The following is a 16,988-nucleotide window of genomic DNA, read 5'->3' as shown; positions in this document are numbered from 1 at the left end:
AACTATGTTAATGCCCCCTCCCCCACCCCCTGCTTCCAGAGACACAGAGTGGCTGCCGGTATCCCTGTGAAGTTTAAATGTCCCGGTCATGCTGGCAAACAGGAAGCCACAATGGATGATGTCACAACTTCCTATTGGCCCGCGTAACATGGGACATTTAAAGCCGCCATTATGTTAGGCACACAGTTTCTCTGACTGCAGAAAAAACGGTACCACTACGGAGGTAAGAATCTCTGGAAGCAAGGGGCTCCCGGAGCTGAAATTAACACAGTTCAGCTCCGGAGACCCCCTGCTTCAATCCTGTAATAATAATATTAATAATACCAACAAAATTAATACAATAAAGTGACAGTCTGCCTATGCTAATGCGATGTATAACAACTGTTGTTTTTGCACATAATTAGCTCTCAGTGTACGTGTTATTCTCAGGGAAAACAACGCCGGCGAGGGCACTATAAGCGCAGCCTTACATCCACCCGCCCCCTCCAACCCTATTCAGACTGGCTGTGCGGCAGTACCAAACTCTATGCTATTCAAACATTCATTAATGGGTCCAGCTGTGCCACTGGACCATACACCACCCTGACGCATACTCCACCCTGACGCATACTCCACCCCACAACGAGCAGCCACTTTACCTTTTGTTTCAACATTGCCCCTTATTCCCTCTAGAGCAGGGGTGCGCAAACATTTGTTGCTGTGCCCCCCTGCCTTGTCTCCCCCAGTGCTCGTGCCTCCCCTTACCTTAGTGCAGCGTCAAATGACGCTGCGGGGTCATGAGATGTCACATGACCTGCGGCGTCATTTGATGCCAGGTTGCCATGGAGACGCGTCCTGAAGTCGGCTGAATCTCGGTAAGTTGAGGTTACAGAGGACTCGTGCGGTCCCCCGGCATTTCATTTAAATGGCTTGGGGAAGAACTCGGGGCCTCTGCAACCGCCGCGTCACTCAGTTTGTGCACTCCTGCTCTAGAGTGTAAGCTCTCTGGAGCAGGTCCCTCATTACCTTCTGTATGTTTGCGCTTGTCTGTCCTTATTTGTAGGTCATTCTGTTTATGTAATATGCATAACTCTGTACCTCCATTGTACCGCGCTGCGGAATATGTTGGTGCTTTACAAATAACCGATAATAATACTAATATATAGTAAAAAAGACAAAAAAACAATGCTTGATTTGGGGGAGAGATTGTTGCTTTAAAGAATTAGAAAAATTGTAAGGCCAACATTGGATGCATGAGCAGGACGACACATTAAAAAAATAGATTTGCATGTCATTTCCCAGAATCCCTTGCTGCAGTGGAAGTGCTGTATGCTGGGTGATAATGGTGAAAGGTGGGGTTGCAGACCTGCCAAAGACATGCAGATGAGCATACAGTTGTATTTGCATATATATATATATATATGCCTGCGGCTAAAATGCAATCACCCAAGGCGAGTGAGCGAGTGCATTTGTCAAGCATATATATATTATACAGGGCTTGACAAATGCACTCGCCCACTCGCCTTGGGTGATTGCATTTTAGCCGCAGGCGAGGCAGTCATTTCCCCCGAGCCAGTAGTAATGTTTTTATTGACTTCACCGCTCCTTGGTTGTACAGATGGAGGAGGTAAAAGTTATTGTGAGATTCCGAGGATAGTGTCGTCTATCAGTTTGTTGCGCGTGCAGCTCTTTTTGCCTGCGTCATCACATCACGAGATCGGATCCCGGAAGCATGCCAGGACGATGTGAAGCGGTGCGGCTCATAAACAACACGGCTCAGCACCCTTCGCCTCCCGTAACTTAAACATAACTGCGGCCAGAGGGCCGCTTGGGAGGCCGCACTAACGTTAGCCCGCGCACCCTGTGTATTGGTGGATCAGCTGTAACAGATTCTGTTTTACCGGGCTGTCAGTCTCGTGCCCCGCGTGAGTCGGGTGAGGAGTCAGAGCCCCGGAAGGTGTATATGTGAGAAGGAGGGGAAGACAGCGGCGCCAGCCTCCAGTCCTACCCCCTCACAGACCATGCAGGCGGAGCAGTGACAGCCTCGGTAAGGTACGAGGCAGATATTTACCTAACCAAAGCACCGAGGGGGCAGTGAGAGATAAGGAGTGTGGCAAGAGTGTTCAAGTACAAGACCAATGATAATGAGTTAGATCCAGATTATTGAAGGTATAGGTGAATCAATATTCAATGCAGTAAATGAGTATATCCATAAAGCACTTTCATATGACAGATAATCCCTGAAAACCAGGGGCAAGTGAAGTTATCACCAACCCTCAGTTTCATTGGGAATGTCCACTTAATATGGAAAATATAGTACTCCCAATCACCTCCTCCAGACTGGATAGACGTGCAGCTGCTGATGAAAGATCCAGGTAGAAAAGTAAGGAGTAGAGCACAGCCAAAGAGGAGCAAGGAGAGGATCCAATTGATGCAAAAATGTTTAATGGAGTAACCAAAGCATAGAGGATAACCTCCTATGCATTTCGAACTACACGTTCTTTATCAAGGGCAGTGAGAGAAACCTGAGGAATGGGGGTGGGGCATTGAGAGAGATCTGAGAGAGGGGGGGCAGTGAGAGAGATCTGAGAGAGGGGGGGGGCAGTGAGAGAGACCTGGGGATGTGGGGGGGTGACAGTGAGAGAGATGCAACAGAAGAGAGAAATCGCAGAGAACAACCGGAATCATCCAAAAAAGAGAATTAGGAGGAAAGTGCGTTATCCATAAAAAGATTTAATAGTCATGGAAGGAAAAAGGCAAGGCATTACCCTACCAACATGTTTCGTGCTACACAGAGCACTTTATCAATGCCTTGATACAGTGCTAAGAGATCCACAAGATCTCCAGCGATACCTTACAGTCCTACTGCTTTTTTATTGCCTGGCTGCTAACAAGTGTTAATGTTTTGCTAAGTTTCCTTAAATCTACCAGAAAAAAATACAATTTGCGCAAAAAAAGGTTCACCTAAGGCTGCGCTTATAGTGCCCGCGACGGCAGCAGCGACCGAAAACAAAACAATTGACTCCGTCGCCAGCGTTTATAGTAAGCGCGACGGAGCGACGTCTCATCTGGGAAATTGGTAGCAGGTTAAATTTGATTTTTCAGTGGCTCTCGCCACGTGACAGCCTCTGAACCAATCAATCACCCTGTTGCCAGTGACGTAGCTGAAAGTTAAAGTATAACTTTCGCTACCGGCGACGTCATCCGTCACGTCGCCGTCGCGGGTACTATAAGCGCGGATTAAGGGGAACAAAACCCCCCTGTGTGGCCAACAGAATCTAGTACTAAAAAAAGGTTACTCTCCTTGTAAAAATAAGTTGAGGTGATATTCAAAGGTCCTGTGTTGAACCTGAAACATTGTGTACTCCGATGTTTCTCAAATAAATACCAATGAAACTGCAACTGTAAGTGCAACTCAACTTATTTTTATAAGGAGAGTAACCTCGTTTCAACTTCTTTTAACCAACCGCAACCTTCAGCTCCAAAGAAATTGAAGCCCCTGCATCCCACTTAAAGCTGCAGTTCAGTCAATATCCTGCATGTGTTTTTTTTTTAATAAATCAGTTCTGTAGTAAGAAAAAATACTTTTAGCATTTTCTGTTTTTAAAAAAACAACTTTGAAAGACCAATTTTCTTGTATTCTATTTTAACAGCCATTTGCTAAGGCACTGCCCCTTCATGTCCTGTCACAAGCCCTGGCACACCCCTTTGTCAGCCCTGCCCTCCCTCTAGCACATGTCAGTGCAGGAGTGCTCATGAATATTCATGAGCTTCCACTGACAGACAAGCAGAATATAAACAGATCCCTTCACTAATTATGTCACCAAATTTCGACCTATCAATACATGGAGAATCGAATTGACCTGCAGCTATACAGTTCTTTAGGTAATTAGAGATTGCCCACATGAAACTATTGAAGTAAAAAAATAAATTGAAAAAAAAAAAAAGACTGAACTGCAGTTTTAAAGGAGCGAGCCAAGAATGGTCCTACCGTATGTGTGTGGTGTTTATAAATAAATCAGTTCTGTAGTATGAGAATACTCACTAAAAAAATGTATTTTAAAATGCAACTCTTAATGCCATTTTTAATGAGTTTTAATACACTGAGCACCCTTTGATTTCTATAACAGGCTTTTGCACACCTCAAGTGCAAGATCTTTGTAACACTTTCCTGTTTGTGATAATTTGTTGCCAATTTTCCCAGCAGTTTGAGCTGCAAACTGTAACCATTGATAATGTTACCGTAGTAATATAAGGATACATTGTAGCTGCTGAGTTACACTGACTGAAGGATTGATTTGAAACTGAAAGGCAGCCATTTAGTGAAACCCTGTGAACCATGATTTTGCTGATTGAACACGGGAGAACGAATCGATTGGCAGCTGAGGTAATTAGTTTTCAATAAAATGCTGCATGTATTAAATAAAAAAAAAGTTTTATTTTTTTTAAAGCCCCTTTTACAACATGTATAAGAGTTGTATTGAAACACCCAACTTCAAAAAGCACAAACCAATTATACTATATACATGAACATTTTCTTCCCATAGACGCTAGTTCCGGTGAGGAAAGAATGCAGCAGCAACTCCAAGGTGTGGAGATCAGGGCCGAGTTCTCAAGCAGTTTAACAACAAAAAAAAATCACAATTCAGGAAGACCACACACGTATTTCTACATCAATATTTTTCAGAACTTTAGGGTCATTTTACATCAAAGTACGTGATCAGTATAGAAAGTGCAAAGTAAAGGCAATGTGTATGAATATGTAGATAAATATTCATTCCAACAGCACAAACTGTAGACACAGCACTTTACTTGGATATTAACCATTTGAGAGCAGATGGCACTTGGCGACTGGCTGGCCGCTCTCCGGTCACATGGCCGCAGCGTCACTGATGACGGGACGGAAGAGATGGCGGCGTCCTCCGTTCCTCAGCTGGTCAGCTCGCATTCCGTGCTCCACAGGAGAGCAGAACACTACCTGTCCTAGAACTTGAGCACATAGAACATGATGCAGCTACTACGTCATGGCGCCCTTTGCCGTGACAGACCCAACAATCGCGGTAGCTACGTCATGGAGCACACAAAGGTGTTAACCCTTCGGGTGCCCCTTGCCGTTGCTACCCCTTCTTGAAGCCTGGCACGGCAAGGGTCCCCTGCCGTCATGGCCACTGCAATCGTTTTGCTATGTGTTGCAGGAAATAAATTCGCAGAGAAAGGGGGAGATTACAGTAACGAAAAGCATGTGGGCACGCAGAATAGTAACACTAGGCTGGAAAATCTATGGAAAACCCAGTTAACTTTGGGACACCGGCACACGTATAGTTTGGCTCGTGTTGTTTCAGGCAAACTAGAAAACTTGGCAGCCTCACCTGTAATGCATCTTTAAAAGCTGGCAACTGTTATTATATGTGAAATCAGAATGTCTCGCACCCGAGAAGTTCAGCGTAATGTAAGCATTTAAGACCGAAAAAAAAAAAGTTCAATATTTGTAAATATCTGATTTTTTTAAAGAATTGAATCTGTTTTGTTCTGGGTTTTTTTTTTAATGTAATTTTGCTTTTTAAAAGCATCAGGTTTACTGTATGTTTATTAAGCATGTCACGGTCATTAGTTCAGTTTTGTCCTTCATGAAACGACATCTTTAAAGTGAAATTGTTGAGGCTGGCCCGGCACTGAACGCCAATAGTTACTTCTTGTTGTTTTTACCCTTTAATAGGAAATTAAAATGCATGACTGACGTTGAATCTATTCCTCCTGACTGGCCATATTTTCAAACTATTGATCGGATACTGTCTAAATTACCGGAGCAGTGTGATGGGAAACTGCAGCCTGGACCCTCCACGTCTCAAACCGAGGCTTCCCAGTCTCCGTCGGCTAAGTCTACACCCCTCTACGCGCCATACAATCAATTTGCCTACGAGGGAAGCGAAGAGTGCTTTGAAGAAGACAATTCGGAGAGCTCGACCAGCTTACTGTCCTATAAACTGAGGTACATTTCAACATATAACCATTCGTTTGCACACAGTGCTGCTAATGCAGCTCACACGCTTTCATGGATCTTTGAGTTTTTCTAGTATGCCAAAGGACCCCATCACTGGTGCATCCACACTGTGTCTACAGCTTTACATTGCTGTGTGTTGTACCTAGTTTCTGTGGACTTCATAACGGCTTAGTGTGCCTACCACCGTGGTTTACTTACACCCCACCTAACAAACTGAGACGACACAGTTTTGTGGAAGTTAAAATGGTCACAGCTTTATTGTTTTAACAATACCTGAAAATAACTGTCAGCCATAATCTTAGTCCTTTGTCATCCCTATTCTCGGTATCTTCCGGCAGGGGGAGCCCTCCTCCACCCACCCTAATCTACCGTCCACCAGGAGAAACACTCTCCACCGCGAGAGACACTCTCCACGGCCCCTAGGTCCCCCTTATCAGAGCCGCCTGGGCCTACCCGCATAGGATAGAGCCCAGCTGCCTAAAATTGGTGCCAGGGGTACAGCACCTGACCGCCTGTGTCGGCGCCTCCAGACCGCACAATCTTTTCAGGGGGACCGTTACCTGGCAACCCATCCACATCGGGTGGAGCCCCATGTTGGGTATTCACGGTGTCCCTACGATGACTGGCCTGACAGTTCCGCCAAAGCTGTAACGATGGATCTGCTAACAGATTCATAAGATACGGTTAGACATAACACAACATTACATTCTCAATGGGATGGGTAGGTGGGAAAATAAAATCAATGAGCAGCTGCTGCAAGCGCAGGGTTTAAATAGCCCGCCCGAGTACCCCCCCTCCCCCTGTTGGTGCGCGCGCAAATCTCACAAACCTCGTGGTGGGGGGAGGGGGAAAGGAAGCCACAGTATGTACCCCCTGGAGGCATGGCAGCCATTATGGATGCGACTGACCCATTTTGGGACCTCTGCTTCTCTTTGCAGAGGTATTGCAGCCATGAAGGGTTCTTCTTAGAAGGCAGAGGGGGAAGCTGAATCCCATGCAAATCACGGAGAAGAAAGGCAATTCTTTAAAGAAGCAATCCATTGTTACTAACCTCCATTTTGTTTTTTTCACGATTGGGACTTGCAGTCCTCCAGAGCAAATAGAACACTATTTTCAGCTCCAGGATCCTTGGTTCCCTAGATTCTTACTGGTGAAGTTACTCGTATTACTTCCTGGTTTTTAAAGGGGATTTAAATGGCCCTCCAGCATGAAGACACAACTAATGATGTCGCAGCTTCCTATTGGCCTGAGATTTGGTCGCCATTTTGTTTCCCCTGAGGGAGACTTAACCCCAGTAACTTCACTGGTATCTCGGGAACCAGGTGGATACCAGGAGCTACAAATAGTGACGTGTGGCTCAGGGAGCCCCCGGGTCCCACCCTGCCAAATTAAATTGGGGGCTAAAAAAAAAACAGACTAGGAGGAACTGCTCCTTTAATAGGGTAGCACTGTTAACACCCCCCCCCCCCTAATCCCACCCTCCCCCACCCTCTGTGAGATTTTGCCTAGGCTACAGGACTGTGTGGTGCTGGTTACCTGTGAGGGCCCAGGAGAGATGAGCTTCTGCGATGTTGTGGGGAACAGGACAGGCTATAGGTGATCCTCAGGTTCTTTTCATTGGTGATAGCGCCACCAATCATAGCAGGCTACAGCAGAGCTGCAGGCCGTCCCTACCATGACAGTTCTTTTCTCCTATACTTCTGTCCAATAGACTGCGACTTAGTCAGAAGTATATAAAAAGGATCTTTATTTGATGCAGCCACTGCAGGTGGTATTACAGCGTTGCATATAGTGGAGAATGAGTTCCAGACCCCTGGATGGTACTGGCCAGCAGATAATGTTGAGGCCTTGTGCTATGCACAGATCTTGGTCCACTCAGCCCCAGAAGCTCCTCTCCCTTCCCTGGCTGGGAAGGAACACCAACTCACACTGACTCTGTACTTTGGAATACATCCTCCCTAATGCAAAAGGGAAGGGCATAGGGTCTGCACCATGATTGGCTGCAACACAAACCCAGTGTCACCTCCTCTCCTGCCACTCAGGGAGGTTGCGTGGGGGGTAAACCCCGTAAACCCCACAAACCCCACAGGATAGCCTGTCACTGTCTGTAGCTATCACAACTTACGTGACAGGAGGGCAGAAAGATAGTCTGGACCAGCCATGGCTATAATTGTATAGATGGTGGCGTGGTTGAAGGCAATGGTATTGGCCTTTTTTGTAATAAATGGAATTAAATTAAGCGGTTTTGTAGGCTCAGGAGCAGGGAAAAGGTGAGGCAGCCACGTTAAGGTCACTCTATTAAAAAAAAGAGACCTGTAGAAGTGGCTTGATTGTATTTGATAAAGCAGGAGTTTGCTGAATAACCCCATTGCTGAATACGACAGACTATGTCATGTCCAGCATCAGTGGCCTTGGACCATCAATGTCATCTAACTCAGGGCTGTGCAACTTTTCTGCTTGCGCCCCTCTGTCTGCCCTCCCCCTTGCCTGCGCCCCCCCTTCTTACCGACTCTGTGACATTGCGGTGTCATGTGACATCACAACGTCATGTGACGTCGCATTGCCATGGCAATGTGTTGCCATTTGGCCCCGCAACGTCATTTGACGCCACGTTTGTCATGGCGTCGCGTCGCCAAAGGGGCAGCCGAGACCAGGTAAGAGAGACTTACAAATGCCTTGGGGAAGAGCACGGGGCCTCTGTAAGCACCATGCCCCCCCCCTCCCTGAAAATCGCCCCCCCAGTTTGCGCACCCCTGATCTAACTCATTGAAACTATCGTGGGATGTATTCCATTAAGATGTGATATGTAGTGTGGACTAAGGGTTCTCACACTGCTCCCTCAGGATCACTGGCGCTGTGGCATTCCCTCAAGTGGTAATTCCAGAAACCTTTCAAATAGTTAAAGCCGCTTTCTCCAGCATACCAGGGGAAGAAGGCAGAGCTGTAAATCCAGGTTCATATTATTTCCCCCCCTGATTATTACAGTATGTGTGCTGGTAGTTGATATGCTATACTGTATATACAATATCTCAGAAACTAGGTGGTCCCCGGAGCTGGGAATAGCGCTGTTAAGCTCCTTGGGACACCTTGTTCTGCTTTAATAGTTTTTTTTTTCTTTCAGTTACAGGGTTGGTAACTTACCCCACAACTCTCAGTTGCCTTATGGTTTATTTCTCAGTTAAAACATTAGGAATAGAAATGTTGACCGCATGCAGGAATTAAAGATGGACATACCAGTGCTGACCAACATGTACACAAACGCTCTTCAGGCAGGTTTGGTAGGGAAGTGCGATAGATCTTTTTTCATTGACTTGCATTGGGCTGGCCCGCAAGCCTAACTCCGCTCAATAACTAATATCAACCAAAAGGCTGGACATGTGAATGAGGTCACAGCAATGCCAAAGGTGCAGTTATACTGAGCGTGTGTTATTCCAGGGGAGCGGAAACTTTTGCAGCTGCGCCCCCCTGCCTTTCCTCCTCTGCTTCTCGCGCCCACCCCCCTTACCTTGATGCGGCATCAATTGACGCCGCGGGGTCAAGTGATGTCACGTTGCCATGGAGACGAGTGACGCCGGCAGAGTCAAGGTAAGTTTTTAGAGTTGCAGAGGCCTCACGCGATCCCCCGGCATTTCATTTAAATGCCTCCAGGAAGAGCGCGGGGCCTCTGCAACCACCCGCGTCCCCCCCGCCCCCCCGAGACAAATTCAGCGCCCCCCGCGACCCCCACTTTGCGCACCGCTGTGTTATACGGCAGTAGTTGGAAAATTCAGAACGATTCCAATTTTTAATAACCCTGAAAAATATGTAAGTTTTAAGTATCGGATCTGGAGCTAAACGTAAAGGATTTGGACCATTTTTGAATATTTTAGTCATTTCCACAAAAATACAAAAAGTGGTGTACTCAAAAACAAATTACAACTTAAATAAAATACGTAATCATTCCCTCCTCCTGTCAAAGTGAACCCAACGCCTGTGACATGTTTATTAAAGACGCAATCCAAGCAAGATTATTATTATTTTTTTAACATAGGATTGAAGCAGCGGGTCCCCGGAGCCCATTAGTTTAAGCTTCGGGGACCCCCTGCTTCCGGAGATACAGACCTCCGTAGGGGGGGAAGGGGGGGGGGGTAGCGGTAGCTGCTCCGCTCGGCTAGCACGGATTACAAAATGGCCGCTTTTAAAGCTCCCGCGCCCTGCAGGCCAATAGGAAGCCGTGACATCATCCGGTGAGGCTTCCTATTGGCTCACGTGACTGGGAAGTTTAAACTTTGCTGAGATACCGACACCCCCTTTGGAGGTCTGTATCTTGGGAAGCAGGGGGTTCCCGGAGCGGAAATGAATGGAGTTCAGCTCCAGGGTCCCTCCCCCCCCCCCCCCCCTCTGCTTCAAACCTATGTTAAAAAATAATAGATAAAAAAAAGCACACAAATTTCTCCTTTAAGGGGTTACACCTGGGTAATTTATACATTGTTGCCCAAATCTGACACCTAAAAGTATTTACGGCATAACTGTATATAATTTATAGAAAGAGCAAATGTCTCAGAGCCTGCAGAGGAAGGATGAGGCCGCGTGGAGTCCCCAAATTAAATGCACTGAGCACACCTATGTAGTGACAGTCTGCTAAGCAGTGGGAGAGAAGTCCATCCTGGAACAGTGCACGCTGATATTGAATAGTACTGCCGGCTAGAGCTGAGATAGGAAGTATGCGTGTAAGTAATTATCGAGAAGCAAATGCCCCAACCGGTTGTGGAGGGTGGATAATTATAACGTTAAATGAAACTATTGTATTTGTTTATTACACAATAAAGCAAGGTTGGGGGGTAATCATACAGTGAGCATAATATAAAAGCTGATGAGCAGCACCAATTAGGTCAAACCGTAATGTGTTTGTGTAGCAGATGGCAGGTTGATCTATTAATTGCGGCAATTATAGTGCCCTAATTGCTATATTATCCATAAGCAACCACCAACGATTACCGATTAGGTTACATTTGTGTCACTTTGCTATAATCTGTCTTGAAGTAAAAAAAAAAAAAAAAACATTATTTGCAACATACAGTATATGGTTTAACGTTCTCATTTCTGTGTGTGCTTGAGTTACCGCTGCTTATTAATGTAACCATATGTAAACATGGTCAGCTGAGACATGCAAGGGGTTTTATTTCCTTTGTCTGGTGCTTGTGTGTGTTCAGCAAATGCTTATAGAGCCAGAGCAATTTGGTTTACAAGCAGGAATCAGGTAAATTGTTAATAAAACAATTATATAACTTACTATCTACTGTAACTCTGTATTCTGTCACATGTGACATTATCTCAACAACACCCATATCTTCTGAACAGAATTACAGAATGTAGACGGACGTTCACAGAGGTACACAATTGGAGACTTTATAAGGTGAAATTATAATAGGCTTTATTGTGCCTTTTCCATTTCATCAGGAAATCATCCAAACACAGGGTGGGGAACAAAGCTTCTATTCACTTGGGAGTATTTCTAGTGAAATCCTATGCAATTAATTCACATCTCCCTTAGTAAAGCATGTCTCGCAGCCCCAAAACATATAGCATGAAATAATCAGATATAAGCAGTCTCTTAATAATGAATGTCTTATCTGTTAGCTGCTGTAGAGTAAGCTTCTCTGCTCTCCTGGAACCGCACCGTGCGTGCACAGAAAATCAGCATCCAGGTTTAGAAGTCTTATTTGGTGTCTTGCAATCAGCTATGCTGGGCAGAGCTCAAGACCGGTCAGCTCCAGAGATGTGTGTTCTCTTGGTCAGTCTCTCCTGGGAGACTCAAGAACACTACTCTGTCTCCAAAGTTCAGCTCTCAGTCAGAGCTAAGGCGTTACTTCCTGTCTCAACAGACAGGCTTTTGTAAGCAATCTAGATCAGGCAGGTGGTGTTTATTAATTGACTACCAGCAGTTAACCACCACACTGCTAGATTAAAGGCACATTACTTGAACAGGGATTACTCCCCTGTTACACAGAACTTCTGATATGTATATACTTAAAAAAGGCTTTTGAACAGTATAAGTGTATATTTTGTTCACTATTTCATAATTAAAACAATTGAATGTTTAAATCTGTTTTGCACCAGCAAGCCACTTAGTATACATTAAGCTATCAAATATCAGTGTTTAGCCAGGATAGCCCCTCATTGCAAAGGTTTGTACAGAAACACGGTTAGGTTACGAATAACAGCAGACTGTAAAAGTTTGTTAAAATCACTGAACAACGTTTTATTTTAAGTAAAGCACAAAAGATGGCAAAGTTAGCGAGCCCTCTGCATATCTTCAATATATTGCCGGTTGTTACCGTATGCCCAAAGCCAAGTGTGGCCAACCCCAGTCCTCAAGGGCCACCAACAGGCCAGGTATAAGGGATATCCCAACTTCATTCTGACTGAGCCACTTGTGCTGAAGCAGGGATATCTTTGAAACCTGACCTGTTGGTGACCCTTGAAGACTGGAGTTTCCCTCTCTCTCTCTCTTCCCTCCCCCCCCCCCAGTGCTAAACATTAATTATACATCTGCTCCATCTTGAGGGGGGGGGAGAAAGTCCTTCAGTTAACCTTTTCATACAAGGTCCCTTGTCTTACCCGATCTTTGTGGTGTCCATGAGTGTTTCCCCCATAGAGTTTATACCCGGGCAGTAAGAGCATGTGCACCAAAGTTACTTATCTGACACATTTAGACTTGATTTCATGGTAAACATAAAAGGCATAAAAAGCACACTGTCAGTGAATGTGCGAAACAATCGTGTGGCTCATGAAAGTGCGTTTCTCTTTATCTATCTGGTTTCTCCTTAAAACCATTTAGTCTAAAAGTGCACACCGATCAGATCAAGTATTTCTTAGCAAAGCAGCACAAAAGAAATCTCCCCTGGGCAGCGCTGCCTGCGGTTCATTGTTGGAGGTTGGAAGGGAATTTCTCCATCAGTTGCATCTTAGGGAGTTCAGATCCAGCCCCTTCAGTGCTGAAAGGGACAATAACACATTGCTTGGTTGAGAAAGGAAATCCTACCTAGGACCAAATAATAATAATTGTAATAACAATATATATTTTTTCATGTAGCACTCCCAGTGTACAGTACATAACATTTTTCTGGAACAATGAGTCCCTGTCCCAAAGAGCTAACAATCTAATTGTGGTGCCTGGAGGACGGGAAGATAACGTGACTTGCACAAGGTCATAAGGAGCCGACACTGGGATTTGAACCAGTTTCTCCTGCTTCAAACGTCCGAACGTTAACCCTGAGAAAGGTCAACTTCTGGCAGTGATCTGTTCAGTGGATTACATGGATGTGATTGATGTGTCATTCTAAAATACCTACGTGTCTGACTTTTTGTTGTTGTTGCATTTTATTAAATATGTTTATGTTCCCCGGTAACCAACAAGGTTTTATACGATCTTTATATCCAGACAGAGCCTTTCATGATGAGAACATTTAAATAAAATCATCTTGTACAGGAAAAGTGTCACCCCCTAGTGTTTGCCTTTCTGCTGCAAAAGTGATGCTGAATGATGCCATCCTAATAAGCCAAAAAGTGTACAGTTACTGAAGATCCAGGTTTGCAGAACAGAGCAAATAAAGCAGTGCTAACTGTTAAAATCATTACAAATTGAATATAATTACAGCACCAAAGAATCGCATCGCACTATAAGCGGATCGCGTTAGAAATAATGTACAATTGTATGCATTGTACAACAAAGTATTTAAGATACCAATAATCATGCTGTAAAGTATTCATACATACGGAAATTGGGAGCCACGCTTGCACCGCGTTATAAGTGGATGCGCGTTATAACGGGGTTGAGCTGTATGTATAATGGATACCATTTTTTAAAGCAGCCCCTATACTGTATCCAATATCCTGGTGTATACCTGTCTATATGTATATTTCTTCCTTCCTGTTATTTCAGACCTTTCTGTAACATGGTATTTAATAACACTTTGCACAAATCGAAAGGCTCCCTTCCCTGACATGGTAACTGTTCATGTTTCCACGGCTCATCGCCCCTTTCACTTCTATGTGAATAGCACGTTCAAGCCTGGATGTCTGCCTTTAGCGTGCCGGTCTGCCCTTAGCATTCATTATCCAGCTTCATTTCATCCTTTCCCGTTTCAGGTCTGGCGAGAGGCCAGTCAAGAAAAGAAAATTGCAAAGCTGCAACTTCCAAAAAAAGAAATTAAAAATAATGGAGAGCATGTTGGAGGAGCAGAAAAAGCTGAGCCGGGCCATGGAGGAAACCTGCCGGGAGGTGCGCAGAATTCTCGACCAGCAAAACATCATTCAAGTACAAAGTCTTCAGCTACAGGAGAGAATGATGAATCTACTAGAGAAAATGATTTCAAAATCTACTGCGTAACTGACCTCGAGAAGTGTAAGGGTTAAGGTTGCCTGCGAACGAGGCATAATATGCTAATTTGCAACATAGATCCCATGAATGTGCGTGCGAGCCTTTTTTGCAGTATTTACATAGTAATCTAGATTTTATAGCTATATTAAAAAATACTTCTATGAAAGTTTAGGAATGTATATTATTTACTCTGAAGGAGCCAAGAGGACGAACGTGAAGGAGGGGAAAAAAAGGGTGTTTCTCCAGTTCTAACATGTTGAATATATTTGTATTTACTGTAGAACATAGTATTGAAAATCTGGAGGGAGAGAGAGAGAGAGAGAGAGAGAGAGAGAGAGAGAGAGAGAGAGAGAGAGAGAAAACCCCACTAGCGTCATTCCGCTATAGCAAATAGCATCTTTTAATTTGAGGAAAAACCTAAAATGGACGTTTTTTGTTAACAAGCTTAAAAAGGTGGAATATTTTTTCCTGTTACCTCAGTCTGTATTTGCCCGGTAGATACGAGAAGAGTAGAGCACCGTCAGAAACTGGAGTCAGGAGGGGATCCAAGTAACCAAAAACTCTTTATTGGAGTAAAATATGCACAGGTGTTTTCCTGTGCGTATTTTACTCCAATAAAGAGTTTTTTGATTATTTGGATCCCCTCCTGACTCCAGTTTCTGCCGGCGCTCTACTCTTCTCGTATCTACCTTGGACTTACCAGCAGCAGCACGTCATCCATACAAGGAGGTGTCCGTGAGTCTAATTGTTTTCATGCTTTATTATCGCCCCCAATGAAATTGACTGTGGTGAGTTTTCTCATACACTTTCGGTTTTCAGGGATTCATGGCTTTATTTTTGCTTTATGGACTAACTCACATTCATGTTATACACCTACCTGTATTTTGGGACTGATTATTCAATCTACAGCTGGGTATTTGAGCATTCTGACAACTCTGTTACAACTGTATTTGCCAGTTGCGGTGTGGCTAGTGTGGGCCACGCTTTGCTCATTTTGCGCTGTGGCTTTTTCACGTTGAGAAAAGAATAACACAGCCCCTCCCAAAAAACTACATTTAGTACTTATTTTCAATAAAACTTGAGATTATCACTGCTATAATGGCCCATATTTACTAAGGGGAAGGTGTTGCTATTCCAGGCGCAAGAAGAGACCTTACAGCATATCCAAAATGACAATGACATTTATAAGACGTTGAATCAAGCTTTTTGTTTTTGTTTTGTTTTTTTTTTTACAAAAAACAGCCACTTATAAGTATTTATATATATATATATATATATATATATATATATATATATATATATAAACATACACACACATACATACAATATATTATTTTTCATATTTTATTATCATAACATAAAAAAGAATTAAGTTACTTTGTGCACAGATAAGCTGAAACATGGGAGGGGTTGGCTTCCTTGCTACATACTCCCTTTTGTGTGATATAATTATATGCTGAATGGAAGTTTTCAGGTGTAGCTTTTCCACTCTCCTTCCTCGTTATCTGCACCGGGCCTCACACGAAATGTTAACTAAACACTTGATTGACTCCCTCATACAGAGACACAGATGAAAAGGAAACCAGCCAAATATTTACTTCAAGTTTGATTGTGTTTGCCAAAGGAAGAACGCAACATTGCGAAGTTGCATTCAATAGGTTGTGTAAATAATAAAATAAAACAATTTAATCTTTATATGTGTAAAGAAGGACTATTGCTAACAGGTGGTCCCCATTCCGATGATATATTCGTATACATCATCTTTTTTCCTTTTTTCGTCCTGGTCACTTAATTTGAAAACACATGCCAGCGGTTTGGACAAATGTTGATTAATAAAACAATATTTTTCAGGGAGTTGTGATAACCCTTTTACTGCCAGAGAGCCCAACAATACATTGCATTGTCATGCTTTTCTAACTACTTTACAATTCACCTCTGGCCACTGCATCTTTTAAACAGATGTTGCATTATTTCCTTAGTTACTGTAGCGCTGAACCGCTCACTATTTTATAATTAGCCTAACATGTTCCAAACAGGCACATTTAAATATTATTTTTTTACTTTTCAAAGTCTGTTTGTAAATACTGTACATTGAAACTTGTAAGGATGTCTCTAGCGTTTGCTTTATGTCACTTTAAGTTGAAACTTACTGAAAATGCTTAACATAGTAATGATACTGTGTATGTATATATATATATATATCTGGGTCAAACATGGCCCCATCCTTTGCCAATCGTTTATGGACGATTATAAACAGTTACATATTTTTTCCAATAAAGATTATTCAGGGTTCATTTAATTCTACTACAGGTGATACATTGATGGGGTCTTCCTTATTTGGCATGGCCCAGAGGGTTCTCTGACTCAATTCACTGATCATCTAAATTCATTGGCTTCAACTAAACGGTTTACGGCTTTCTTTTAGCAAAATGCAAATTAGTTTTCTCGATACTACTGTATTGTGAACAAATGTGATTACACTTTGGGGATGAGAATCTTTCATAAAGATACCAACAAGAGCACCCTCCTACTAGCCTCTAGTCATCACCCAAATGCCCTTAAGCGCACATTACCATATTCCCAGTTACTACGGAACACCAGTGATGTGGCTAATTTGGACCCTGCTTTACTACATATGGCTAATAG

The 16,988-nt window shown here is 43.6% G+C and overlaps 1 protein-coding gene across 1 annotated transcript in view; it reads left to right on the top strand.

The window, feature by feature from the left end:
* The window catches only part of MSANTD1 (Myb/SANT DNA binding domain containing 1), a 47,168-nt gene extending 32,312 nt beyond the window's left edge, over positions 1 to 14,856 (top strand). The window contains exons 2-3 of the mRNA XM_075570251.1: positions 5,696 to 5,968; positions 14,111 to 14,856. Of these exons, the coding sequence (XP_075426366.1) occupies positions 5,696 to 5,968; positions 14,111 to 14,351 (514 nt within the window). The 3' untranslated portion in view covers positions 14,352 to 14,856. The remainder of the gene's footprint in view (positions 1 to 5,695; positions 5,969 to 14,110) is intronic.
* Positions 14,857 to 16,988: the final 2,132 nt, after the last annotated feature.

Source organism: Ascaphus truei, chromosome 1, assembly GCF_040206685.1.
Source record: "Ascaphus truei isolate aAscTru1 chromosome 1, aAscTru1.hap1, whole genome shotgun sequence".
NCBI classification, from domain to species: domain Eukaryota; kingdom Metazoa; phylum Chordata; class Amphibia; order Anura; family Ascaphidae; genus Ascaphus; species Ascaphus truei.
The sequence above is the reverse complement of the archived record's forward strand: the minus strand, read 5'-3'. Positions and strand labels throughout refer to the sequence as shown.